Source organism: Melospiza georgiana, chromosome 2 (assembly GCF_028018845.1).
Source record: "Melospiza georgiana isolate bMelGeo1 chromosome 2, bMelGeo1.pri, whole genome shotgun sequence".
In the NCBI taxonomy this organism is placed as follows: domain Eukaryota; kingdom Metazoa; phylum Chordata; class Aves; order Passeriformes; family Passerellidae; genus Melospiza; species Melospiza georgiana.
The window spans coordinates 23,399,803-23,427,274 of record NC_080431.1 but is presented as its reverse complement, the minus strand read 5'-3'; the positions used below and the strand labels follow the sequence as shown (position 1 = coordinate 23,427,274).

Below are 27,472 nucleotides of genomic sequence, written 5' to 3'. Positions count from 1 at the left end.
AAAAACATCTCAAAAATATGTATCAGTACAATTATAAAAATAAGGAGAGGGAAAGAGAATAAAAGAGAAAAATAAGAAAGAAGTACTGTAGTCTAGTGAAAATAAACACATGTAGGTTGAACATTAATGGTTTTCCATGTTCATTCTTTCAGATTACCAAGCAATAATACCCCATGCTGCTCTGCCATGCTTTGGCATGCTGCAAAGTGGAGCTCTGAAAAGCAAGCTGAACATGAATAACCATTGTAGTATTTGACCCTTTCAAACATCTTTCCATGTGAGCTGTAGTGATTTAATTTAACCTCTTAACTACCTGTCCAACACCTCAATTAAAAAAAAAAAACCAAAAAAAACCAAAAAACCCCACCCACCTATTTTTCTGCTTGGACATGAATTCAAGGATACATCAATAGGCTTATTTCTGAAGACATGCTGCAAAGCCCATCGCATTGTGCACCCACTCCTTACATTGAGCACCAAAGGCCACAGTGAAGAGCAGCTCCCCAGGTAGCCTGGTTGGCTCTGTAGTGTGGTCTCCAAGTCTGGATCACTCTTATACCCTGAGCACTCCAACTCTATTTTTAGTTTACAAAGCAACAACTAAATGACCAAGATGAACAGAGGGATGGAGCACCTCTCCTGCAAGGAAAGGCTAAGAGAATTGGATTTATTTGGCCTGGAAAAGAGATGACTTAGGGGTGATGGTATTGCAGCCTTCTAGTACTAGAGGAAAGACGGAGAGAGATTATTTACAAGAGCATGTAGTGACAGGACAAGGGGGAATATGCTAAAAGGGAAAGAGAACATGTTTAGATTAGATATAAGGAAAAAAAATCTTTATTCTGAGGATGGTGAGGCAGCCAGGGATGTTTATCCCTGGGAGTGTTCAAGGCGAGGCTGGATGGGGCCTTGAGCAAACCTGGTCTAAGGTTCAATTGAATGTGTCCCTGTCCATGGCAGGGGTGTTGGAACTAGATCATCTTCAAGGTCCCTTTCAACTCAAACAATTCTATGATTCTGTGATTCTAAATGCAATCTGTAAGCCTGATGCTGCTCAAGCTTGTGCACTTGCTCCACCCATAACAAACCATCCATAACCTTGATGGTTGAGTAGCAGGGTTATGTAAGCATCAGACAATGTCCTGCAAGAAATCAGACACACCCTGGAGGTGGTGAAAAAGAGCATTCAGATGCTAGTGACACATCAAGTCAAATGGAATTAGGTGGGCAAGGAACTAAACCAACTGTATTTCTGATCTGGATTTGATCCAAATTGGCGATGAAGACGTTTTCACTCCTGGTGCCTAGTGGTCAAGGCTAGATTGAATCTGTGATGCCTACAAATCCCAATTTCTTTGTAGCAATGGGGAGTGTGTATGTGTGTGATCAGGAGAATCAGCCAGTGGAAACCTAGTGTTTACTGGAAAGTGGTGGATAAAGCCTCAATGAAATGGCCTGGAGGAAGAAAAGCGTTTTAGAATATAGAGAAAATGTACAACACTTGGAGAAGTAAAGAAGGGCTAAAAATGCTAAGCTGGCATTATGAACACCACATGCCACATCCCCACCACTAAAAATTAGTATCATGCTACTCAATTTTACACAAAGACATATACACAGACACATATGGTGGGAATGGAGGCAAGAGCTGGAAAGTGAATTCCTTGTCACTGTTGGCCTCATAAAGATGCTTCCCCCTGACAGGTGAAAAGTCACCTTTTGGAAATATCAAATATTCCAAATTGTACAGGGTCTTAAATCAAAACATTCATCAGCAGACTAGCTCTAGGGTTAGGAGACAGAGCAATTTCCCTTCTACTTTAGCTTGCATTTGGGAGGTGGAGGGCAAGGTTTTTAAATTTTCATATTTATTTCTTAATATCTCCAATCCACTGGAAATAAATAAAAAAAATTTCTCTGAGTCTGATTTGCCAGTTTTGTACCAGTAACTGGCAAGGGATCTCCCTGTCTTTATCTCAACCCATGAGCTTTTTCACATATTTTTCCCCCCTGTCCTGTTGGGGGAAAGTAGTGAACAGCTGGGTGGTCATCTGCTAAGTGGTCTGGCTCAACTTAATATGATTTTATTCTTAAAGCAGGTCAATTAGTGAAGAAATCCAACCAAGACTGTTATCATAGCTGTTTTATTTCATGAGTGGTCATACTCAAACATGACTCCTAGGACTTTATTATGTAATCATTTTAGTCAGCACCATGGTGATTTTCCTCACCTCATTTCCTGCTGTTCAAGAGCTCCTACCAGAGATGGCCCTTCTCTGTTGGCCAAATTGTTTGTGTTGCACCTTCCTAATTAATTTCATTTAATGAAAATGAGCTGGGCTACCCAAAACATGTAAAGGATTTTGCTGCCCAGAATGATCTTGACTGAAACTGCCTTAGAGCACATTCCCACAAACAGCTCCACTGGCATTTCTGACAAGACAGAAATCTGGTAGGGAGGGCAGGCACTCAAATCTAGAGGGGAATGTGGGCTGCAGATGGAAGAGACTACCTGAACCAGCTGGACTTTGACTCTTGTTCTGCCTTTACTGGTCAGGTAGCCATGTCCTCTTAGCTTGGAATTCCAGTCATATCATCATGATTTTACTATTTGTGAGCTGGGAGTTACTGTATGTTTGATTTGGGACTGGAAAGGCTGTAACTTATTTACAGAAAATGACTTTATTGTAATAGGGTATTGGTTTCTAAGGTGAAAGCCACAAACTTGTTTCTGTAAATTTCTATAAGAATCTAGAAGAACATTCAATGTTTCCTTCCTGATGTCCCTGCTCATTGAACATAATTATCACAGACACATAATTATCACAAGACTAGGAAAGAAGGGAAGTCCCTGAGTACAAGTAAGTGGGAACTAACATCTCTGAAGACCAACATTACATGGAAGAAGATGATGCTTTCCTAATTTTTTTCAAGACTGGTATAAGCAAAGATGCTTTTCTTCTCTGGAAAGTTGTCAGTAGAAAAGAGATTAAATACTTTCAGTCTCACAAATTACTAGTACTTCCCTGTCCTTCTAAATGCCTCAGAAACGACAAAAGTCTTTAAGAATGAACCAAACCTTGCTTTTCCAGTACACTTAAATAAAAGACCCAGGTTAAAAGAACAAAATTCAAGCTTTCTGAATGCCCTGGAAGCAATCTGGGCACAATTTGCTACCCTTTTTTATCCTGTATCTGTCGCCTAAGTCAGGTGAAATGGTCCAGGCCAGAATAGGATTTGGTGGAGTTGGACTCCTACATATTTGTTCTATAATCCTTGTCTCTCTCATTATGCTTCATTAATTCTGTGCCATTGTTCCTGAGTGGAATTAAAAACAATTTTAAAAACATGACCACCTATCCCAAAGAGCAATAAGAGGAAGAGTGATGGGCTTGAAGAATGGTGTAATCTTGGTTTTCTTTCTGGACAAGTCAGTATTTGTCTTGCACAATCTCTCTTAGTCAAAGATTTAGCAGAAGAAAAAGTCATGTCTTTCACCTGCCAGAGCAAGTCCCTGATGTTGGTAGAACACTCAAGCCAAAGGTTTTGATTAAATTGGCCCTCCTTCAATATCCCTGTGTAGGTCAACACAAAGCAGTAATTTTCTTGGGTCACTATTTTATCTGATCCTGTGTTATATTAAATTGGTAGACTGAAGGACCAAAACAATTTTATTATTAACCTCTCTCTCTCTCTCTCTCTCGTGTCCATGATTGCATTAAAAAAACCCAGTGACCCTGTAAAGAATTTGAAGAAAGTAACAAGATTCCCAGTATTTCTCCTAGTTGGTTTTACTCTTATTAAATACACAACTGTGAAACTGTATAAGAGTTTCAGATGTCTATGTCAACAAGTTGGACAATTTAAATAAAGATGTCCATTTTAAGTTAGTAAATTCTCCCTCACAAAGCTGTTTCAAGTTTTGCTTCTAATATCAAGGTTTAAGTAGTTTCTGAGTGCACTTTTCATGTACTGTACTAACTCTGTGACAATGTAGCAAAAAGTGCAGCAAAAAATTGAAAATAAAAAAGTCCAGTGCCACCCAATTAGATGCAGGTATAAACCCCCAAATTACTAGTGTAAGAGGCTGCAAGTGTTATTATATGAGACATTTTTCTTCTAGGTAACTGAAGAGTAAGAAAGGGTCAAACAGCAAAAACATACAGAAAGGATAAGAGAATTGAACACTCTAGAGAATTTGGTGAAAAGACACACGAGTACAGTACATTTGATAAGAGTGAATGTTGAAAAACAGGACTGAACAGCATTGTTGAACTACATTGATAAAGACTAAAGCTAGATTTCTTATCCTTTCTTTTGGTATGTGACTTACGGAGTTTTCCAGCAGTGCTTGAAACAAGGCATTGAACAACAGTAAACAGATTTTTTTTTTTAAGTACAGTACTTAATTCTGCAAACATCTCTGCTGCTTCAGAATACAGAACATCATTATTTTGATATGACAACAGCACACTGACACGTTGTGATGAAATTGGGTTGCTATATAGTGTGAAACACTCATACTGACATTTCACCCAGTGAGCAGTGTTTCACTGCTAAAGGATACACTGGCAAACCAGTGCAAACTGCAGGTGTCTGTGTTTCAAAGAATAAAAAACAGTAATCTCCCTGATCTAGAACTAAGAAACCTAGTGCTATGACAGTTCAGGTAAAGTCATCATTAAACAACTTTCAAAGAAGCACCAGTTTCCTGTTCTGTAAGCTCAGCATTAATGGAAAACATATTTTTACATGCTTGTCTGAAAACTCCTGATTTTCTACTGAAAACTCAAGCCCATCTGATATAAATCTGGTAAGAACCAGCTTTAGCATATGCAACTCACATGCATGGGAGGGATGAATTCTAGCAGTCAGTTTTACAGTTTCCTGACTTTAGCTTACTTTTTTTTTCTTTTGATGGAAACAGAGACCATCAGTCCTCTGCAGTTTGCATGGTTCCTTATTTAGGAATAAGTAATGTGGTCAAACTCTTACCTCCTCATACACTCCAGAGCCTGAGTGAAGACCTGTGGAGCCATTCCATGTTCATGCTGTAGGATCAAACACTGCTCCAGGGTGATGGACATGGCAGTCCTATCCTTGGCACTCTTACAGCTCGTGAACCGAACCCCGTTGAGTCTGCGGCATATCTGGAAATGGGACAGACAACCCATCACTCTTTCTACAGGCAAAACTTCCTGCCAGAGACAACACCTGTACTTCCCCTCAGACACACACAAATGTTCTCTAGGGCTTCAATGTCAAAGTTTGGCATGTTTGAGGGAGCAGAACGTCATTGTATGAGTTGAGGGGAAAATCTGACATGGAAAATACATTTTATTTCCCCATGTCTCATTCTAGAGAAGGTCTAGCCTGGCAGCATTTGCAAGCTACGTGCAAGCAAATGAAGAAATTCAAACATTCCAGTAATAAAAAAGGGGCAAATACATATGAATACAGAAAATCAGCTGAACTATGCAGAGATGGTTAGATGAATAAATACCTCAGCAGCTTGCCAAAGGATATCAACATTCTTGTTTTTCCTTGCATGAACATTTTGTCCCAGAAATCTTAACAGTTCAGGCAGGCACGTCTGACTACGAGATCGAGGTAGACCTATAAAGCAAACAAAATCAACTCCACTTATTCATCTGTATTCAACAGATCTTTTGCAAAGTGTTTCTGTATGCCTGTTGCAAACACATTTGTGTTTTCTTGAAACTGGAAAAATTATTCAAGTTCTGATTTACTCAGTACCATCAACAAAACAAATTCACGTTTAATTAAACTCAATTGGAAATATAAATTCCAGTTATTTAAAACTTCAGGGACTCAGAATCTAATAGCAGTATAATAAGAGAATGAACAAAGGGAACAAGATTGGTATAGCCTTTTCATTTCAGTGTCACAGATTTGACAGGAGAATATGCATGTCTTCAGAGAAACTCTGAAGATATTTTATATTCTGCTCACATTTTCGATTTTAAATTTGCAAGCTGGTCAGCTTTCAGTTACAAGAAACACCCACAGGACACCACATTGCCATGATCTGTTTATTAATATTTCACTAAATAGAAATAAAGTAGTTGAAATTTTTGAGAGTACCTTCAGTACTCATCTTCTGTGTTCAAACTGTTGCACATCATCTCTTACACATGTAGCAAGATACTCCAGACAATCAATTACAAGTATTTAACAAGTTCTCTTTTTTTGAAGGAGTAACCACAGAGAACACCAACTAAAGTTGTGACTGAATAAATACAGTGCTTTTATTCAGGTATGCACTGTAAGAGATGACATTGTGACAAAAAGAATCCAACATGAGTGACACCTGAGGCTTTACTTTAGGCCTACTTCTCACAGCAAAGTCTCAGGTTGGACTAACCTGATCTCCTAGAGGAAGGTGACCTGCTGAGCAGATGGGGGAAGGCTGTGGACATTGTTTAGCTGGACCTTGGCAAAGCCTTTGTTGCTGCTTCCCACAGCATTCTCCTGCACTAAGTGCTCATGGCTTGGTGGGACATTCTGTTCACTGGGTAAAACAACACAGCTGGAGGGCCGGGCCCACAGGGTGCTGGTGAATGGCGCTACACCCAGCTGGTGGCTGGTCACCAGTGTGGCTCCCCAGGGCTCAGTTCTGCAGCCAGTCCTGTTTCAAATCCTTATCAGTGATCAGGAGGAGAGGATCAAGTGCACTCTCACTCAGTGGCACCAAGCTGGGCAGCAGTTCTGATCTACTGGGGGGCAGAAAAGCTCTACAGAGGGATCTGGACAGGCTGGATCAATAAGCCAAGGCCACTTTTGTGGGGTTCAGCATGACCAAGTGCCAGATCCTGCCCTTGTCTCACAACAACCCCAGGCAGTGCTACAGGCTGGGGGCAGAGAGGCTGGGAAGCTGCCCAGTGGGAAGGGACCTGGGGGTGCTGGTCCACAGCAGCTGAACATGAGCCAGCAGTGCCCAGGTGGCCAAGAAGGCCAATGGCAGCCTGGCCTGGATCAGCAATGGTGTGGCCAACAGGAGCAGGGCAGGGATTGTGCCCTGTACTCAGCACTGGTGAGGCCACACCTCAAATCCTGTGCTCAGTTCTGGGCCCTCCACTGTAAGAAGGACATCCAGGTGCTGCAACCTCAGTGGTGTCCAGAGAAGGGCAACAGAGCTGGTGAAGCGTGTGGAGCACAAGTCTGATGAGAAGCAGCTGAAGGAGCAGCTGTTTAGCCTGGAGAAAAGGAGGCTCAGGGGACCTTACTGCTCTCCACAACCTCCTGAAAGCCAGCAGGGCTCTTCTCCCAGGCAACCAGCAACAGGACAGGAGAAAATGGCCTCAAGCTGCACCAGGGGAGATCAAGATTGGATGCTGGGAAATATTTAGTCACTGTTGTCAAACATGGAACAAGCTGCTCAGGCAAGTGGTGAGTCAGCATCCCTGGAGGTATTTTAAAAATGTGGAGTTGTGGCATTTGGGGAGACAGTTTGGAGTGGACTTAGCAGTACTGGGGAAACAGTTGGACTTGATGATCTTAAAGATCTTTTCCAACCTAAACAATTCTACATTTCTATTCTATAATTAACAATACTGTGCCTGTCCTGGGCTGGGCTGTTTGATTTCTACATCTAGAAAGAAACCAATACCTGTAAACAAAAACAGGGCACAGGCCATCTCCTCTTTCTAAAGACAAGGTGAGCTAACAGAACAAGGACAAGGAGCTAAGACTATTTCTTAGAAATTCTGCAGAGTTTAGAATTAATAACACAGACACATGGACAGTGGATAAGGAATCAACTTTTCTTGTGTAGTGCTCCTGAAGAGAAAATTTCCTGCAATCTTCCAGCAGATAGTTCACTGGGACCTTTGTCCCCTAGAATGATCTGTTTGTTTTTCCTTTTGCCTCTACCTACCACAGACTACATAATTAGGCATAATCACCTGGTTTGCAGTTAAATGTAAAATGCTATTCTCCCTTGTTAAGGGTTCACAGAAAAGCACACTTCATTTTGTATATCCTAAATTATCACAACTTTCAGGAGAAAAAAAAAAGAAAAAGCCAAAAGATGATTGGATCAAACATAACAGGTTTGTGGAAGAGGGAAGAGACTGAAATAAAAACAAAAAAAAGGCAAGCAAATAAAAAGGAGAGGAAGGAGCTGAATGGGAATTATTTTTATAAAAGACTAGACAGATACATGAACAAAATTCATTTTAAACTGGTTAATTTTTGAATCATACAAGAAAATCTGATGCTAGACTACTATACAATAAAAAATTAAACTTCGCAGCTAACATTCCAGAGAATTTATTATGCAGCAGTATGAATGCCTGGATGGAGGGAAGCAGGTTCTGCTCACAGCTGTATCAAAAAAAATTCAAAGTAACCAAACTTGTAATAACACACTTTAACAGACAGAATTCTTACTATCCTGTTGCATGCTGTTGCATTTGTATTTCTGGAAAAAAATTGTAACTGTAGAGCACATGAAATAACCTTACAAGAGGTTTGATTGTAATAATAAGGAATTGATGAATTTTCACTACTTTTGTAAATAACACTTATGGCCACTGACTTCTCAACAAAACCTCAAGCAGTAACAAGCAATTAAAACACAAGTAAAAATTAAGCATGTAGCTTTTGTCACTCTTCCAGGCTCTCTGTTGTTGGCTGCAGATGCAACAATTACAGGGAAGTGCCAAAGGAAAACAGAGGGAAGTGACTGAGTTCCAAAAAACTGGCAGTTGCTTTCTGTGCAGGTTTTATCATAAGTGCAATAAGCAACACCAAAAACTGCAGATAAAAGTGCTGCTGCTAGAACTTGTCACTTTTACACCTTTACCTTACAACAATCTCACTGCCTAACTGGATGATTATACAGTACATAGTGCCACTTAGAGAGAGATGTAAAAGTAATTTTAAAAAGGAAAGTTAATCAGTCTGACCTTTAAGCTCTTGAATCCACTCTGCTTTAGTACTAAAGTATTAAAACAGAATTGTATCATTTCTTGGAAGTTTCTAAAGCTGGTGTACCATCAACATTTAAAAAACCAACATAAAGCAAACAAATGAAAAAATCAGCTTGAATTGTGCTGTTCAAGCAAATTTGTCATTAATTACAAAATACTTACAATCATCAGGCAAAACTTCCTTGAACTGCTCAAAATATGAATTCAATCTCACTAAGCTTTCCATGTTAATTATTTCTTGCAGTGAGGTGTCTCCAAACCTTTAAAAGGAGAAAAAAGGAACAATTAAGCCCAAGGAAAAATGTTTCTCTTTTTCTTTGAAACAAATGCACTTGGCAATATGTGTACTAAAAAAACAGTTTAAAGATTCATCCCAAGAGTTCCCTAACCATTCAAGTGCCAGATGAAGAGTAACAGAGAACTGTTGTAATGATTCATTACAGAGAAAGAAAATATATGAGTATGAGGGGAAAAAGGGAAGGAAGGCATAAGAAAAATCTTGTAGAAAATAGTACTTAAAATTCTTTGGCTTTCATGTCTGTCTTTCAATATTAAATTCCTACCTGGCAATTTTTTTACCTAAATTTAAACTTTTAATAATGGATTTAATAGTTTAGTTCATAAACTAATAATAACAACCATAACATCAGTAGATAGGACTGAGAACGCTGACTTCAGGTATGTAAATGAAAAATAGGATTAATAAACCATGAATGTAATAAATATTGTGAACAATGCCCTGATGCATCTTATCTAAATATATCCACATACACAGATGTACACACAGAGTGCTGACATCTGTAACTGTGCTAGTAACCTTGGGCTTCCTTTGTAGGCAACAGAGAACAGTAATTGCTGCAATGCTTTTGTTCAGACTTTTTCTCGTTGTCCACCACCACAGTGCACACTCCAGCCTGGAACCAAGGCTGCTGTCACAACATGCAGGTGCCTGGCTTCACTGGAGTGCTCCACTGGAGCAGTGCCCAGCCAATGTACTCTTTATAGGATGTGGCCATAACAGAGGGAATCTGCTGGCTCTTCCAGAACTTCCAGAACTGAGCAGTTTCCCTAACAAATATAATTACATAATTATATTTTTCAGTTTTACAACAGTAGTGTTGCATTACATTAAAACTGCAAGGGTATGTTAAAACAGAGGTGCACCTTGCCCATTATCCTGAATTTTGACAGTGACCAGGAGAGGGAGTCTCAGGGAGAGTGCAAAACCAAGACAGTAAATACACAACAATACCCAGAATGATCTCAGCCTCTAGTGATCTGCCACTCACAGATTTCTTAAGTCACAAGGAGCACCTGTGTGCTAACTAGCCCTGATAGATCTCCCATTGTAAATTCATATCTGAACCACATAAACCTGGACTAGTCTCAAACTCATGAGGTAAGGAGTTTCACAGCTATGTGGCACATAAAGAGGACTTATTTCTGTTTGGCATTTGGCAGATTCATTTAGAACAGTGCTGCCATGTTCATGTATTGGAGAAACTGAATCAGTCAGTTATGTAAGAGTGCAATTCCACATCAACATAGTTCCATTGCTGAACTGCCAGCAAGGCTGAGCTTGCCTGACTGGACACCTACTTCTCTGCTAGGGTTTGTTGCTCATTGATTCCCACGTTGAAAAGAACAGGCTGAACCCTCAGCAACATTCCACTTTGAATCTCACGCGGCAGCAAATCAAACAAGGCGCTTGGCAGAGGGATCCTCACGTTAAATCCATCACTGAAAAGAAATAAACAGCTGTGAGACATAAGGATAAAAAAGCTACATTCCAAGAAAGTGTTATTTGTCTAAAGTGGGATAACACCTAGAATATAATACAAACATTAAAAAACAACCATCAGTCAGAACTGACTCTGAGGAACTGCCACAACTTGCTTCTAGTCAGAAGATCTATTCTAGTTCAAAACCAAACCTGCAGCAACCTGTAATGGTGCATTTATATCCTCACAGACATTCACATCAGATCTACCAATCTCCTGAAAATGGCTGATTTTGCTCTCCTCATTAATACTGCAGTTCTTCTACAACTTGGGTAGAAAAAACCAAATTTTAGCATGTTCCCACTCATGAGGAATAAAGTATATTTATTGGTTTTTACCGATTTCCAGTGATGACTGGCAGCATGTCAGTAGATGTATTTGATGTAGCCTGAGTTACTTTAAAGGTTACATTCCTCAAGTCCATGATTCCCAAACTCATGTCCTCCAGCATTGCCAGCTCCTCACCTAAATCCAAGAAGAAAAAGTGAATTGTAATTACTTGTTATGCACAACTTTCCTTTGTCAATTTGATGGCAACAATAGGCCAACACTCCATAGAGAGGTTCCACAGATGAAGCAGTCCTGCAGCCCTGGTCTCCCCCTTGACCTACAATGTCGTGGCTGATTTTTTGAGTTCAGTTTGTCATTAATTACAAAATACTTAAAATCATCAGGCAAAACTTCCTTCAAATGCTTAAGATAACTTGGTGTTTTCAAGTTTAGAAAACACCAGTTATCTAGAACAGTCCAGACTACTACTCTTTTTAAAGTATTTTATATGCTGATTTTCCAAGGCAGGTGATGCTAATAAGTACTTCTCAGCATGGTCAGAGCCATGATATCCTTTGCACGAGGTATTCTGGATTTGTCTAATAAAACATTCCCTAACCAGTATCCAGACAGCTTTTGAGACATGGAAGTGAAACACTTCTGAGTGAAGTACTTTCCCTTTTTCATATTCTGTCTTCCGTCTCACATTGTGCTGCAAGACTACAGAAGTTTCAAGAAAATTCAAAAAGTGTATTTTGGGCACAGTTTCTCCCAGCTTACCAGAACTTTCATCAATTATTTTCTGAAAAAAAACCCAAAGACCACTGTGATACATTTTAGTCTTTCTTAAACCTTTGACATTCTATTATAAAAGAACTACACTTATCTTTTGAAAGCAATTCAAGCAAGTGTGAAAAAATTCAGAGTTGTTAGATAATTAAGTACTTCAGCTATAATCTAGTTTTGCATTTTAGTTTTTAAAATAATTTTGTAGCTGAGCTGCAGATTGTCCCAAACACTCAGATCCTGCTGTAGCAAATTTAATGCAGAATTTGCTGACTCAACAGCTAATCCCACCCCCTGGCCCTGTGCCTTTACCATAAGTGCTCAGCAGGCTCTCAAACTGTGCCAGCAAGCCAATGGTGTAGAGTTGTCTTAGAAACCCATCATCATGCAGGCAGTTCCTCAGCTTGATAATGAAACCACAAATGAGAGCTGTCAGCTGTGAGAGAGGAAACAGAAAAGAATGAAATTATTCAAAATAAAAAAGGTTCTTCAGCCCCAAACAAAAATCACAGCATGTATAAGAGATGCAATAAAATCTGTCACACAGATACTCTTTTCCTTTAGACATCATTTTTTCCTTTCAGCTGAAGACAACCAACCAATGAAAACCCAAAACACTCATAAAATCAGATTCAGGGCACGCTGCCTTCATCTCACAAGCTGTCTCAAAATGGGGCTGCTGTCGATCTCACACCTTCTTGTTTTCTGAACACGATCACTTGTGGTAGGGTCTACAACTGATGAATTACTGAAGTTGCTCTTTAGAGAATTGGTGTAGTTTTAGACAGAAAAGCAACACAGCTAGTTTCAGGCCAAGAATTTTGATGGTATGAATAAATTACTGCTTTTCAAAAATTACATTTGAGAAAGCTTTAAAATGCAGTATCAGTTCGCATTATGCAGACTTAAACTCTAATGTTACAAGATATTCAGAACAAGATCCTGAGGATGTAGTCCTAAGATTAGTACTAAGTAGTACTAAGTACTATTATCTAAAATTAATACTAGTCTTAATTCACTGTCCACAAAGGATTTTCCCAGGTGATGGCCATATACTTTGTATACAGGTGTATGACTTTGTTATAGAATTAAACAGAAGAAAATAAAGTTGTGATCATGATGGGTAAACATATTCAAAGGATTGAATTTTAAAATTATCTGCATTATGGGGTGGGTTTTATATTAGAAAATTCCCTGATTTTCTCTCTATGAGATCACAGAATCAGATTCATTAAGGTTGGAAAACACCTCCAAGATCACCAAGTCCAACCCAGCAGCACCACCACGTACACCACTAAACCATGTCCTCAACTGCCATATCCACACATTTTTTGAACACTTCAGGGATGGTGACTCCACCACTTTCCTGGGCAGCCCACTCCAGGTCTTAACAACCACTTCCATGCAGAAATTCTTCCTAATATTTACTCTAAATCTTCCCAGCACAACTTGAGGACATTTCCTCTCATCCTGTCACTTGTTTTACATTTTTGATATTACATTATCAGACTAAAGCCCTGCCAGTGATGTCCAAGAAATAAACTGTTTAAGATAAATGAACGAGACAGTGATTTCATAGGAAAGCAGACATAATAAAAGGTGTAGTGGGTAGAGGAATTTTTTTTCTGTGGGCAGTGGAAATTTTTTTAGTGCAGACACCTGCTAGTCAGTGTCTGACACAAGAGATGCCTGCAGGACCAGAAACAGAATTTCTGGGAAAAAAAATCCAGAATTAATTTCTCCTCCTGTAGCTGGACTTCTGCTGGGTTTCTCCATGCAGAAAACAACAAAAGGTAACTGAAGGAGTACACCTGCTACTCACAGACCTTTTTGCCCCCCTGTCTCACACCTTACTTTTTCTTTGGCCTGGTGGCATTGGAAGGCAAGGGCTGTTTCTGAATACAGCAGTACATTTTAGCATACTAGTATTTTTACTAGTTCTGGAATAATTTTTGTTTTCAATAGCGAATGACTGTATATCCAAGGAGACACCTAATTTATGAATTGTCAAATGCACATAACCAGTAAGGACAGGATAGCACAGCTTGCAAGGGGAAATCAGTGTCAAACCTGGGAACAGATCTGAAAAATTCTGGAAAGAGTAATCTTTCATATTCATAGAAACCCCACCAAACATGGAAGTGAAATCAAATCATGCATATGTGCTTGCTTACAGTCTGGCAGAAGACAACATCCCTGCGATACTGAAGGCTCAGGCAGAGACCTATTGTTGGGGCACTGTCCTGCATTAATAAAAACACCATGGCTTTCTTGGCCTTGTCGCTCATCATGGCTACACAGTCAGTGAGTGTGGTCAGCAAGGGATAAAGAGCTTCACTCCATTCACCTGGTTCAAAGAAAAAAAAAATTAGCAGGAGTGGAAGCACTTTATTTGAAACAAACACACATTAAGAAGAAACTTCCTGTTGCAGGACAAATAATTCACATTTAGAACTCATTTTATTTTGGCTGGATGGTTATTCCCTGCTTTGTAATAATTAAGTAACCTTACAGTGTGGTTATTGCAGGAGGAAAATATGGAGAATTTTACTTTGTAATGCTGTTATGACTTTCCAGGCCATGTAAAATTTACCAAAATTTGTGCCCACACAACAGGCTGTACAATAGCAGATTTGGAAATCATAACAGAAACATGAACAATTATATACAGAAGTGTATATAACTGCATGTTCTTGTTTAAACAAACCCTTTCACTGCACATACATGGACAGACAGTAAGGAGTCCATTGTATAACAGAAATGGGGACCATCTGCTCAGCCATCTCTGTCAATGAGATTCCTCCCAAACACCCTGCCTTTTGAATCTCTAGCCTCATAGGGGTATCATTCAATTGCTTCACCACCTTATTGATCCTTATTGCACCTCAGTGAGGCAAGATGAGGTTCATCTCCTACTTGCAGCTAAGAATAATAAGGTGTGAGGTAAGAAATTAATGTAGGTACTCTTTTAAGTGTTTCCTGTCTCCTGAGCAGTTTTAAAGGCTTTAAGTTAGATTACAAGAAATATTAAACATAGTGAATTAGATGGGAGTCCTACAGATTGTTGGAAGTACTTTGGAGCTTTTCTTCCACTGAAATACACAACATATGATCAAGAGGGATTCTGTTCAAGGTCCTGCACAGGAAGTACAGAAGTGAAACTGAGTTGTCCAAGTCCTTCTCTTTTTACAGGGCAGGACAATATGTTTTATTTTTTAAAAGCACCAGAGCTCACATACAGCACACACACAACTCCCACCCCAGCTGGCTGTAGGAACAAGGCAATGTACAGACCAGAACCTGCATGAATGAGACACTTAAAGCCCCTGAAAGTAAATTGTTTGGGATTTTGATTCAGAGGCAGAACTAAGAGTCAGTAATAATAAATGTTCCTTTGATAACCAGCCAAAGAGGGGAACTCTGGAAGTCTGCTAACAGAAACATATCTGGCAAGAGTAACAGAACTATCCTTTTGGCTTTTGTTCTATGTGGTAGATGCATAACCTAAGAAACTACACAAAGGGAAAGTTGTTTGACTCTGTTTCATTGCCTTAAAAAAAGCAGTAAACATCAAAAGAACAGCAAGGAATCACAGCTTGTCTTTTAAATTCTATTAAATATTTATCTCAAAATTAGTCAGATGCCATAACATGGCCTTGTGAACACTTAGAAAGCAAAATACAGATGAAACAAAGTGTTTCTCTTACTGCATTTAAGAGCTTTTCTGTAAGCAAATGAGAATAACAAGAACTGAAAATATTTTCCAGCACATCATCATGTCATTGACTGTATGTACATTCAAGTACATAGCTACTAACTCAGTGAAGATTTAAAACTGTAGTGTGTCTGACAGCACTTCATTTTAAAGATATATTTATCTTTGGTAATCACAAAGTACACTGGTAAAGATAATGCAATTATTAGATGGGTTTCTTTCTTCCAACATTCACATACAAGGCAGGGACTCAACTGAGGTAGTGAGCAAAAATCCTCTGTGCTGTGTATTCTCTTGGTTTAGAATTCTGGCCATGAAAAAACAAACCATTGTCAGTCTGCAAAGTTCTAAATGATTTTTGCTATCTACTTCACAGAGGTGCACCTCTGCTCCTTTTTTTCTAGTCAGTGGCAGTTGTTATTAACAGTGAACAGGAATAAAATGAATTGCACTCCCAGTCTCAAATTAGGTTGGAATAAGGTAGGGGTGTTGGGAAGACCAATGAGTTCACACAGTGAAATTTTGCTGACTATATACTACTGCCCATTTCATAAAAAATAAGTGTCTTATTAAGAGAACCAAATACATAAAGCTTGTAGGCTGTAACATCAGGTGGGAAAAGTTCTTGCTTTTTTTTGCCCTAGGGGTCTCTTCTCCAGAGCAATAAAAATATCATTAAAACAGCTGTCCTCTAAGGCCTTGAAAAGATATTTTAGTCTTTTCACATTAAATACAGAGGGACAAGGACAGAAGAAAGAATGTTAACACTGGGATGAGACTCCTAAATTCTGTATCCTGAAACATGAGACTTGCAATCCCCAATACCACTTGGTGTGCACCTGTGGCCGCAGCTCTCTTCACAGAGAGCAGAAGGCACAACCTGCCCAGGATTTTTCCTGGGGGAGGCAGTGAGAAAGCTCAGAGAAGAAGAAAAACAGTTCTTCTCCATCTGTTGTTTGGCACATGTGGAATGTGTTATGGAGATGGTTTTCCAAAGATGGATTTGTTAACTGGGCTCCGGTGATGGGTGTTTGGATTGATTGACTAATTAGGTCAAAGCTGTGTCGTGACTGTCTGGAAAGGGTCATAGGTATTTTCTTGAGTATAATATAGTATAGTTTAGTATAGTATGAATATAGTATAACTTAATAAAGCAATTGTTCAGCCTTCTGAAATCACTGGAGTCATTGCACGTTATTACTTTGCTGGGGGTTGTCCTGCATCGATATGCACCCACAACAGAGATTTTCCATCAGCCTTCTTGGCTCCTCCATGTTCTGCTCGACTTCTCATTCAGAAAGATCAGCTCAACAGGCCATGTGAAAGGGCATGTCTGAAATGTTAGACTCCCACAGACTTCAATGACATTTGGAACAAGCCTCAATCCATTGTCATCTACATCAGTTTGCTGAAACACATCAACTGGAGAAATCAGAGGCCCATAACAAGCACTCTCCCATATCTGGACATGTAAAAAGACCAGATACCCCCTGCATTCTTAGGAAATAACTGCTCAACAGCTTAGGTAACTCACGTGGTGTTGTAAAGCATTGCCATTTCAAAATTGTCCATCTTAAAGCAAGGCACTTGTTCAGTTAAGTATGAACAATCCCCTGCAGTTTTCAGAAGAAGCAGAAGCCATGAATGCACATACCTGGGGCAGATTCTTCCAGGGTAGGGCTGCAATCTGCACAGAAATGGAGGGGCAACATGCATGATTAAGGAGCAGCAACACAGTCTAAATACAAGCAACTCAAATGCTCAGTGCCAGGGTTCTCAAACATTTTCACTGAGTGAAGAGGAGCTAGGCAAAAATATTCTGTTGCCCCCAGGCATGGAGGGCATGGGCTGTCTCCTCCACTCCATTGTTCTGATCAGAGGAACACCTGGATGGGGACTTGGAGGAAAGCCAGTACCTGCTAGCTCAGAGGCTCGCTGTGGATTACCAGCAAGGGCACTGTCAACCCCCAGTGATCCACAGGGCACAATTTGAGAACCACTGGTTTACTGCAATCACAGATTAAGCTGGCAGCAAGGCTGCTAAACAGAAGAGCAAAAGACCAGCAGTAAGTTCAATGCACTTAGAAAATTACATTAAGGCACCCACAATGTAAGAGTAATAAGAAACCAGTACTTTGCTACCCGAGTCAAATTCCATTACACAATTTCTGAGATAATTAACAGAAATTTTAGAATGCATATTAACGGCTGAAACTCCACCAGTGAAGTATGTGAGTATTCCATACTCACTTCAGTGGGAGGATCAAGCTGTCAGATGAAAGCATACTACAGGTCAGTGGTAACAGTAAAAAATAACATAAGCCCTGTTGTAGCAAGTCCTGCATTAATGAAAAGTAGTTTACTAAGCTAACAGGATTTAAGCTTCTGATGTTTATATCTAGATTCACTAGTCATCAATTATAAATCTGAATATAACAACACAAAATATAAAATTCAACAGTGTTGCATCAGGACAATCATCTCAGCTAGATAATCAGAAAAAACCTCTCAGTAAATTAAAATCCATCATGTTCACTAAAGAAACTGTATGTCTGTATGTGATTTTAGTAAAGAACATCTAAGCCAATAACCTAAGTATGTTTGAAAATATATTTTTTAAGTTTCCTTTCTACTATTTCAGGCAATATTTTCTTTCACAAACATTCATTTCTAGAGAGATCCTTCAATCAAATTTTACCGTTCCTCTCTTACCAGTTCTGGAACTGTCTTGCTTGGCTTGGTTTTACATTGCTTTCAAAATAATTTCCGTCTGCTCTCTGCTCATTTATTCAAAACTCAGAATTACTGATGGGAAAAACCTTAATTCTTTCAATACACAAAACCAAAAATGTTGTGATTCCGAACTTAGAAAAAGGACCTTCTTTGTCCTTCAATTCTGCCCCAGATTCTGTTAGTTAAACAGAAGGATGTTTTCCCCCTATTTTGGAGGGACAGCAGGGAAAAGTTACAGAAATTCTTTGCACTAAAAAAATCTTCGGTAGGGTCACACAGCCAATTCCACTTTTACATGGTGTAAGTGTCAAGATCCAGAGTAGATTTAAAAGAACCACTGAAAATGGTAGGAAAATATTATTCTAAGTTGTTTCCAGCATCCAATTGTCTTGGGAAAACCTTCTGACAACACTCAACACAGATTTTTCCTGTGAATTTTTAATATTAAAAATGCACAACATTTAATCATTTGTGTGAATGTGCATTGAAGGTTACTGATTAAACTTACATGTAAATACATATAAGACTTCATGTAAACTAGCTGGCAAACAAAAACATTTATAGGTATCAAACCAGTAAAAGGAATTTAGTCAAAGGTTATTGAAACAAAAACCTACACTCCTATTTTTTAATAATGCACAAAAATGTCAGTCTAATCTAGAAAAACATGGTTGGCTAAGATACTAAATAAACTATAAGGTAACATGCAAAGCTACACAAAAAATATATTAACATTTTCACTTAATTTTTGCCTTTTTTTTTCTTAAGGCACTCCCACTGCAACACTAACAATGTGATGGACATGAAGTCACAGACACACAAAAGGGACAAGGGCCCCATCAAACAAGACAGAACAGGACAAAGGAAATGAGAACACAGATCAGGCATTTTAGAGGTTCACTTCACCCACCTGTGCTATTAAGTGGCCAAATCAGAATGACCACATGCAAAGAATGTCAGAATAAGTCAAGTACATAAGTAAATAAAATAATTCTGAAATTTAATGCACAACTGCCAAACTGTCAGTCTAAACTGATAAGGATTTATTTCATTCATAGACTCACAACTTTACACTGGGTTCAATACAGCACCCACCTGAGCCTAAATTTTGAATGGATTATTCAACTAAGAACTTGCACTGCCAATTCCTACATTCCAGCTACAAGAAGTCTAAGTAATTGAGTGCCTCAGCATCACAGTTTGGGTTAAAATTTGCTTTGAACTCTGTTAGGTTCATCTACATTCACCTTAGTCTAATGGGACTGCTTATGGTCCTCTCCCCTGCTTTAGCAGCCCAGCTGAGACTATCAGTTTTTTAGTAATGCCTGCACTTCTCTCATGTTTTATTTACCTGTAATAAGCTTTGATTGCTGCAAAGAAGCTGAAGCCAACAGGAATGCCAGCAGAGGTGGTGTCTGTGATGTGATAACCCATACAACTGTTTTACCAGCTTAAAACACACAGAGTGAAAGCCAAGCGCCACTGCCACCAATGGATTTGGAAATTATTTCAGTGGGACCAGGATTTCAAAATAAGTAATGGGCTTAGCAGCTCCCAGTACACCTAACAGCTCTTTCTGTCTGACATCACTGCTTAATACCACCACTGAGCTAAAAACACATGGAGGGCTGTAGGGGAGGCTTAGGAATGATGCCAGCACACAGGAAGAGAGCAGCAGGGAGAAGCAGCGTCTGGCATACGCACTTGTCTTGAGAGAATGGCATGCACAGGATGGTGTGGATGAAGATGGTGGTGAGGATGATGAAGGTGGTGAGGATGATGAGGTCTCATTTAAATCTTCTGGATTTATCCAGTAGGCACGACTGTCCCGATTACCTTTCTTACTGGTACTGCTGACATCACACTGGAAAACGTCCTCACAGCTGTCACTCTGCAGGCGCTCCTTCTGCAGGAGTTTGTCCACTCGCTGTATGATACACTCCAGGCTTTTGTCAACATTCAACCAAACTTTCTCCTGAAAAGAAAACATTTCTTTCCCAGTTTAAAACCAAAAGAGACGTTGGGTAACAAATCCCTTGGCGATATATTTCCTCCTGTGATTCTAGTCCCAATTCCTCTGCAAACTTTCCTCTGGACTATTGTGGTTGCATGTGTGCACACACAAATTATGGATATATAAATAACATATACCAGGATGTCAACAATATCTAGTGACATGACGTGTGTGCTAAATAGCAAAGTTATTTTCTGTGTAAGCTTGCCAAACAATTTTAAGTTCCTCCTCTTGCCCTATAATTCCAATTTCTAGATGGCACTATTGTTTACTCTTGAAATTTATGTTTGACATAGTAATTGTATACAATCCCACATCTTTTTTTCTTTGTAACTCAGTGAACAACAGATAAAATGACTGTATTATAGTAATGCCTAAACACTGAATTAGCTTTATTTCTATCTTATTACTGTGACTTTGACTGTAAGTCAAAGTATGCCAAAATAATTACAACTAGCAAGGATCCATTTCCAAAATGAATTGAATCTCTTAAAAGTTGGTATTTCCCAATATTAGCAATTGCTTTAATTAATCTTGACTATTTGTGAGATTTAGTTAACTTCTGTTTATTTAACACAATGAAAGAATTTACACAGTCCAATTTTCATTTTGATTGGCAGTGTGGTAGGGAAAACAATTTAAATACTTTGTGCAAACAGATTTAAAATGCTGTTCATAATCAAAACAGTGATTGACTGCAAGTTCTAAATGTTTATGGGAGTATTTCTGTAAGAGGAAGGTTAAATTGCATAGCTAGCACCCCCAAAATACACTTGGGAAAGTGCAAAAGCCCCTTGTAGTGTGGTCAGTTTTTCACTTGAAAAGCTATTTACTTTCCCTTGGGCCTCACCTTAAAAATGCTGTGCACCTCCTCTAACAGTTTCCAGTGTTTAGGAGACCCAGAAATATTAAAGCCTGCTTGTATTCCCATGTCAAGGAGTAACTGCCTGCAGGATAGAGACAACATCTTTGCTAGCTGACCAATACCTCCTACATACTCATCCTATGCATATCTGGTGAGCAGCTACAGAGCTTATTAAAAAAGAAAGTAAAAAGAACAAAGGATTCATCGCTCCACTATGCAAACATACCCACTCCTCTTCGTGCCAGTCCACCTGCAGAGAAGATCGGCTATTTCTTCCTGTCCATCTGGCCACAAGTGTGTCTTGATCATTCCTTAGCATCACTTGTTCCCCTTCTCCAGAGGTTGGAGATGCTTTTGAAGCTATATAGTCTGGCCTTGCAGCATTCAGTCCATGTATTGAATTTGCCAACAGCTTGCAGTCACAAACTGTAACAAGTTGCCGGGTCTAAAAAGCAATAAAGCCCCACATTTTGAAAACTTTTCATGATTCCATACACAGTTTGTACTTTTCATTATTCCATACACAATTTATACTGTATTTTTTTTCAAGAAAGAAAAAAAAAGAAGCAGTATTCTGTAAAAAAAATTATTGTTTGAAGGTGCCTTTAGAATACTTTACAGAATGACCTTAAAAAATAGTATAGGATCCCAAAACACAAATTATACATTTCCAAAGTCTGTACTATTATATTAGATATGTAATTGTTGAAAATTTCACTGAGGAATGTGCAATTCAATTTATTTGCACTTTATTCTTCATTTGATGAAAACTTAGAACAATGTACAGACACATGTGTTGTGTCTGAGCGCTGGAACAGGCTCCCCAGGGATGTGGTCACAGCACCAAGACAGAGTTCAAGAAGTGTTTGGATAATGCTCTCAGGCACATGGTGTGAGTCTGGGAGGGCAGGACTAGGATGATCCTGATTATAGTCCCTTCCAACTCACTATATTCTATATTAAATTATTTTTATACCCCACACAACAGTTGCCACACCAGAAGGATCAGGTTTCACCCCAATCATCCTGTCTGAAATCATAAAAATATTTAAGAGGAGGGCTGAAGGTATAACCCACTAATTAATGCAATTTGTTCCCTGTCTTATTTAGCTGTGTTGTATTAAAGGATTTCTGTAAGCCATATGAATAGGAAAATTATGTGGCCTACGTGTCTACTAAAATAACAACAAACAAGACATGAATATGTTATATATGCACATAATCCAGCTGTAGAAAATCCCATAGAAAAATTATACACTGTATTCATTTAGAATGAGTATTATAATAAATAACACATTTACGTGAGGTCCTGTTATACAAAGTTGTATGTGCATCCCTTCCACTGGGACAATATATGTCAAGCTGATTGGCCCCTACTGCTGTTTAGAGCCTTCAGATCTGCTTCAAGGACAGAAGAGGTCAGTAAAACTGTATTTGGGTTTTTTCTCCCTGTAAGATTGTGTTCAGCTGTGGATCCAGTCTGTTTTTTGTTAGCACATCAAGAAATAACTTGTTTACATTACTATAATTCAAGCAAATGTTATGTCACCATTATTCCTTATTTCACCAGTGGAAAAATACAGAATTGTTTCATTAACTTTCACACAGTTGCTGCTGCTTGACAGATGACTCAGAACATTAAAAAAATCCCATGTGGTTATGGAGAAAAGGATATAAAAGAAAGTGAAGAATGCACATTACTGCAATGTGATGAATGAATAGAGGGAATCCGAGGACACTGCACTTTCAAGAGGAGGTAAAGGCAAGAGTGTCAAAAGTAGGAGATACATAAATAAAACCAGGAACTTTTAAAGGTTTATATAACTTTTGTTTAGGTCTGTGCATGTTACAACACTCTACTGAAAAAGGTAAAACAGATGTTTCAAGAAAAACTACTAAAGGTACAGAGAGAATAAGCAATACACTGTGCTTCAGCAGGGAGATGAATTATTCTCCTACCTTATCTGCTAGGATGGCAAGTGTTCTTTCAAGGCCATTAGCTGATCTATCCTTGGCAGCTCTTGAGAGCCTTTCTGCATAATAACTGACTTGTGTTTTCAGGGTGTTGATTTGTGCAATGATTTCCTTTGCTCTAACGATGTCCTGTGGGATGTATATTATAGATTGGGAACCTGTTGAAGTGCTGAGAAAGAAAGACGGATTTTAGGGGGGAAATTGATCTAGAGGGACACACATTACAGTGGCATGCTGGGGAATTAATGGCAGACAACAAAAATGTACCTAAAGTAGTGAACAACAGTGAAAGTCCAGTGGGCAATTGCACAGCAGGAACATGATGCTAGAGACTTCTCTGCCTTTACTAAAAGTATACAGATGCAGATTTACTAATCCCTAATACCAAGGGGCTGTGGGCAGAGTTTGCACACCAGAGGGACAGTTTTGCTGAGGTGGGTGACAGGTTTTGCCATCAGGTACAGAACCACCTTTTGCAGAGACATCTTGCTCCATTCTCCCTCTCCTTACAACACAGATACTTCACTGAGGCCTTGCTTACAAACATGTTTTATCATATATCTACTAACACCATGAAAATAAAATCTGCGCTTCTTCTAAAACAGAAATGCCATCCAGAGCCATAATGCAAACACTATTGTATTAGCAAAAAAGTCCTTCTGCAAGTATATAATTTCCCCTATTGCAGACCAGAATCAAATTACACCAGCAAAAGCAATTTTATGATATGTAAAAAATCAACATGCATCTTCAGGCTGATCCAAGGACACTGTTCTCTGTGCAGTTTCTGTTAGCACACACTTAAAATACTAAACTAGGGACAAACATATCTTTACATGGGGATAATGCAGCTACACTAAGACTGCTTATTTGACAGTGGAGAACAGATTATGCCCTTTTAAGTTTAGATGTCTATAGAAGTTGCTTATCCAATCCAAGACAGATGGTCTACAACTGCTGGAGAAAGAATGACACTTCCAAAGGGTAATTTGATCCCACTTGAGAGTCATTCACAAAAGCTGCCTTTTAACTTAGAAAATTACTCTAAGTTGAAGTGCTCTTAGTTCATTATTTGGAACCGACTGACAACTACTCCCTTTGTCAAGCAAAATGCTGGGTTCTTCCTTCCCAGTAGGAAAGGTACCCAAATACTAGGCCTTACATCATCTCCACCCTTGCCAAGTGCAATATCCATTCTTGACAAGGCATCAAGCATGAGAGGACACCTATTGTGTATTACCTTAATTTTATTTTTTTTCAGTCATGAACGGCTTCAGCATAGTGACAGCACAGAAGAACCTACTGTTTGCACCCATCTCAGCACTGTTAAATGGAGACAGCCCTGCTGAGAGGTTACATGGAGAGGGGTTTCTTTTTCAGGAACAGATCATGACCTCCAAGGAGTGGGAACTCTGCTACCCTTAGAGCAATGCTGTTCATTTCTGCAGTGTATCTGTGAGGTAGGAAACGAGGGTTGTGTTCAAAATCATGTCACAATTCCAATTCTTATCCCTTAATGGACATTAAGGCAAGGGAGAAGCCTAATGCCAGTGTCTGCCTGAGCTCCATTACAAAAGAAAGATGAGGGATGTGTTATCAAACGATGTAACTCAGAAGTGATTCCTGGAAGAGTTTTCTTGTTTGTGCTTTGCCCACCTACCCAAGGGGCAGAGAGCAACCACTCCCCAGCACTGCTATCCCATACAGCAAATTAATCTCTGGTTTTAGGGCTTTCCCTGTACTTGATTTGTGCTTTCTAGTGACTGGTGATATTAGTGACAATTCCTCTGAGCAATTTCTTTCCACAACAGTGTGGTTAACATGCATAAAGACATAGTTGGCAGAAAAGGCCATGCAGCATATTGAGATTGGATTTAGAATTATTATATTTTTAATAATAAACATTTGCTAGGATGACTGGGGAAAAAATTATGGTGTAAAGTTCACATATACTTACTTTCCAACCTGCAATTGCTTTTTCAAATGAACAGCTCTCATTGTGTTATAGCAGCAAACTGTAATACAGACTTAAATTCTCAGTGAATTAGGGGTTCAACCTTAATAAGAGTAATTTAGAGCAGAATTTCTGCATTTTTGAACCACCCAGTAATGTCTGCTTTTGATAGCACTGAACACCAAAAATGAGAAAAAATATTATGTGAAAATGTTTAAATAAAGACATGGATTACAAAAGTATACATCATGCCAAATCTGTCACTATCAAGGTTTTAAAATACAAAAAATTATCTTAATTATCTTCCATCACTGGCAGAAAAGTTTCTCATTCCAGATAGTTTTCACTGGAAATAACAAAGGAAAATATATAAAATCCTTGTGTTCTGATTTTCAGGTTTTTTAACTTCTTATGGTCAGAGAGAGCCAGAAGTTAGCTGTTCATTGCAAACAAACATTGCAGATGAAATGAAGTTCATTAACACATCATGTTCTACAAAGCAGCTACAATTACTTAGAGCACAATTAGGGATGCCATGATGCATGACATTAAAAAGCCCTGCACACTTTAAAACACACCAGATCTTTGCCAAACAAAGGAAAATAAAACAACCCAGAGAACAGAAACCCTCTATAGAACTCTCAGAAACAGAAAACTCACCAACACTCCTCATAACTGCTACAAAAACAAAAAACCAAAATAAAATTAGCAGATTGTTAGCAAATACCAAAAGCAGAAACAAAACAAAGTATGACTGGAGAAATAACTTATTTGAGTCATGTTTTCAATAAGATGGGTATGTGAAGTTGTAAGCAAAAAAACACAGATTGCCAGATGACCATGAGTTGATCTGGGGAAATGCTGTGAATGCACCAAGCACAGTTATGCCAATGAAAGAAGAAGGAACTGAATGCAACAATGAAACTGAGGAGATGGATCTCAGTTCTACTATACTGGCTTTTTTAATAGCATAGATGCATTTAAAATGGAAGTTGTTCTTCAAATATTGAACCTGCAGTTTTCATGGACCCAGAAGGAACAGTTCTGAAAAGCTTAGAGGAAAAGTTCTGGATAGAAATTAAACTCTCCATTCAACTTAATTATTGGGTGAGGGGGAAAAGAACAAATCCACTTGGGAAATTAGCTATTGCAGGAGCAAGAACCACTTCAGTGGCTACACTGACAGAAGGAGGTTATTTCAAAGAGTAAAAGTGGTATCAAAAGAACAGAAAGGGTGAACCTGCATACCAGTGTTCCCAAGTTCACAGTTTCCTCTAGTCCCATCCTAGTGCACTCTGTCAGCCTGAGTAATTACACTAGGTGTTTTTGCACCAATCTGTTTATCAGTTCGTATCTGACTGACATTCACAAAATGCTGCTATTCATTTCTCTAGAGCCAAAATTAATTCTGCAGTTGATTCCCACGTCATTCCCTTGTCCTATCAGCTTCAAATCCCACTAATCCTTTATTTGGAAGGACATTATCAAGGTCTCCTTTTCCCTGACTACAACAACTCCTTGTCCTGCTGCTCCTGTGTCTCAAATGCTCCACAGAGTAGCAGAAGCAATGCAGACCCTGCAGCACTCTCCCTTCCCTGGGAGCTGGAGTGGGTGCCATGTTAGCAGATGTGACCTTCCCAGCTTCTGCAATCCCTTTAGCTCATACATCCACTCCTCCACAGAGGCCACTGGGCAGTCCCTGCAGACCCCATTGGGGTCAAGTATCCTGCCTGTAGGGCAGAGAACAAATTCAGAAGCCCAATCTCTGCATAAACCTTAGGCAATGCAGGAAAGCCTCCAGCAATAGTTTCAGAACTAAATCCATTTTGTCAACAAGGAATTTACTAATCAGGCACAGCAGGTTCCTACTAAAGAGAGCTCAGCAACAGGACCTGGAAGCTATGAGAGGGGTGAAAATAAAAGTCTCCTGAAAGTAATGGGTTGAAGCATGATGTAGTGCAGCTGAGGATGTTCAGCAAATGTTCTGACCCACAATTGGGCAGAACCCAAACCCAACACCTAAAATAACTAAATTAAATGAATCAACAAGTATTCAGAAAAATTGCAGTTTTCATAAAAAGACTTTCTTTAGAAAGAGTCTGTCAGTAAACAAATAAATACAGTAATATAAGGAAGAAACTGGTTTCCCTCTCCTTCTTTGGAAAAAAAATGCATAGAAAAATATTCAATTCAAAATATTGTATAGTAGTACTATTGAATGAAATAAAAACAGAATGGAATGATTTTCCAAATAACTGAGCATGGACCAGGAGGAAAAGGCACAATAATAGCTGTCACAATATTATTTCTACTTACTGTTTCTTTGCCTCTTCAAATTTATGCAGTTTTTTCCTCAAGCCACCTGATTTAAAGCCTTGACAATGAGCTGCTGGTGCTCCTATGGTGACTATGTCGTAGTTCTGATC

General features: G+C 39.0%; 1 protein-coding gene across 9 annotated transcripts in view; it reads right to left on the bottom strand.

Moving 5' to 3' along the window:
• Positions 1–27,472, bottom strand: part of INPP4A (inositol polyphosphate-4-phosphatase type I A) — a 110,365-nt gene that overhangs the window by 7,493 nt on the left and 75,400 nt on the right. For 6 of the 9 annotated variants that reach the window (XM_058042902.1, XM_058042932.1, XM_058042947.1 and 3 more), the window contains 13 exons: positions 27,363–27,471; positions 25,707–25,724; positions 23,078–23,261; positions 21,345–21,563; positions 20,076–20,214; positions 17,161–17,193; positions 13,966–14,138; positions 12,104–12,227; positions 11,074–11,200; positions 10,554–10,694; positions 9,117–9,214; positions 5,504–5,616; positions 4,996–5,150 (listed from right to left, as the gene is read on the bottom strand). In XM_058042902.1, coding sequence (XP_057898885.1) covers positions 4,996–5,150; positions 5,504–5,616; positions 9,117–9,214; positions 10,554–10,694; positions 11,074–11,200; positions 12,104–12,227; positions 13,966–14,138; positions 17,161–17,193; positions 20,076–20,214; positions 21,345–21,563; positions 23,078–23,261; positions 25,707–25,724; positions 27,363–27,471 — 1,633 coding nt within the window. The remainder of the gene's footprint in view (positions 1–4,995; positions 5,151–5,503; positions 5,617–9,116; positions 9,215–10,553; positions 10,695–11,073; positions 11,201–12,103; positions 12,228–13,965; positions 14,139–17,160; positions 17,194–20,075; positions 20,215–21,344; positions 21,564–23,077; positions 23,262–25,706; positions 25,725–27,362; position 27,472) is intronic. The other 3 variants (XM_058042955.1, XM_058042917.1, XM_058042940.1) reach the window with 1 other exon arrangement.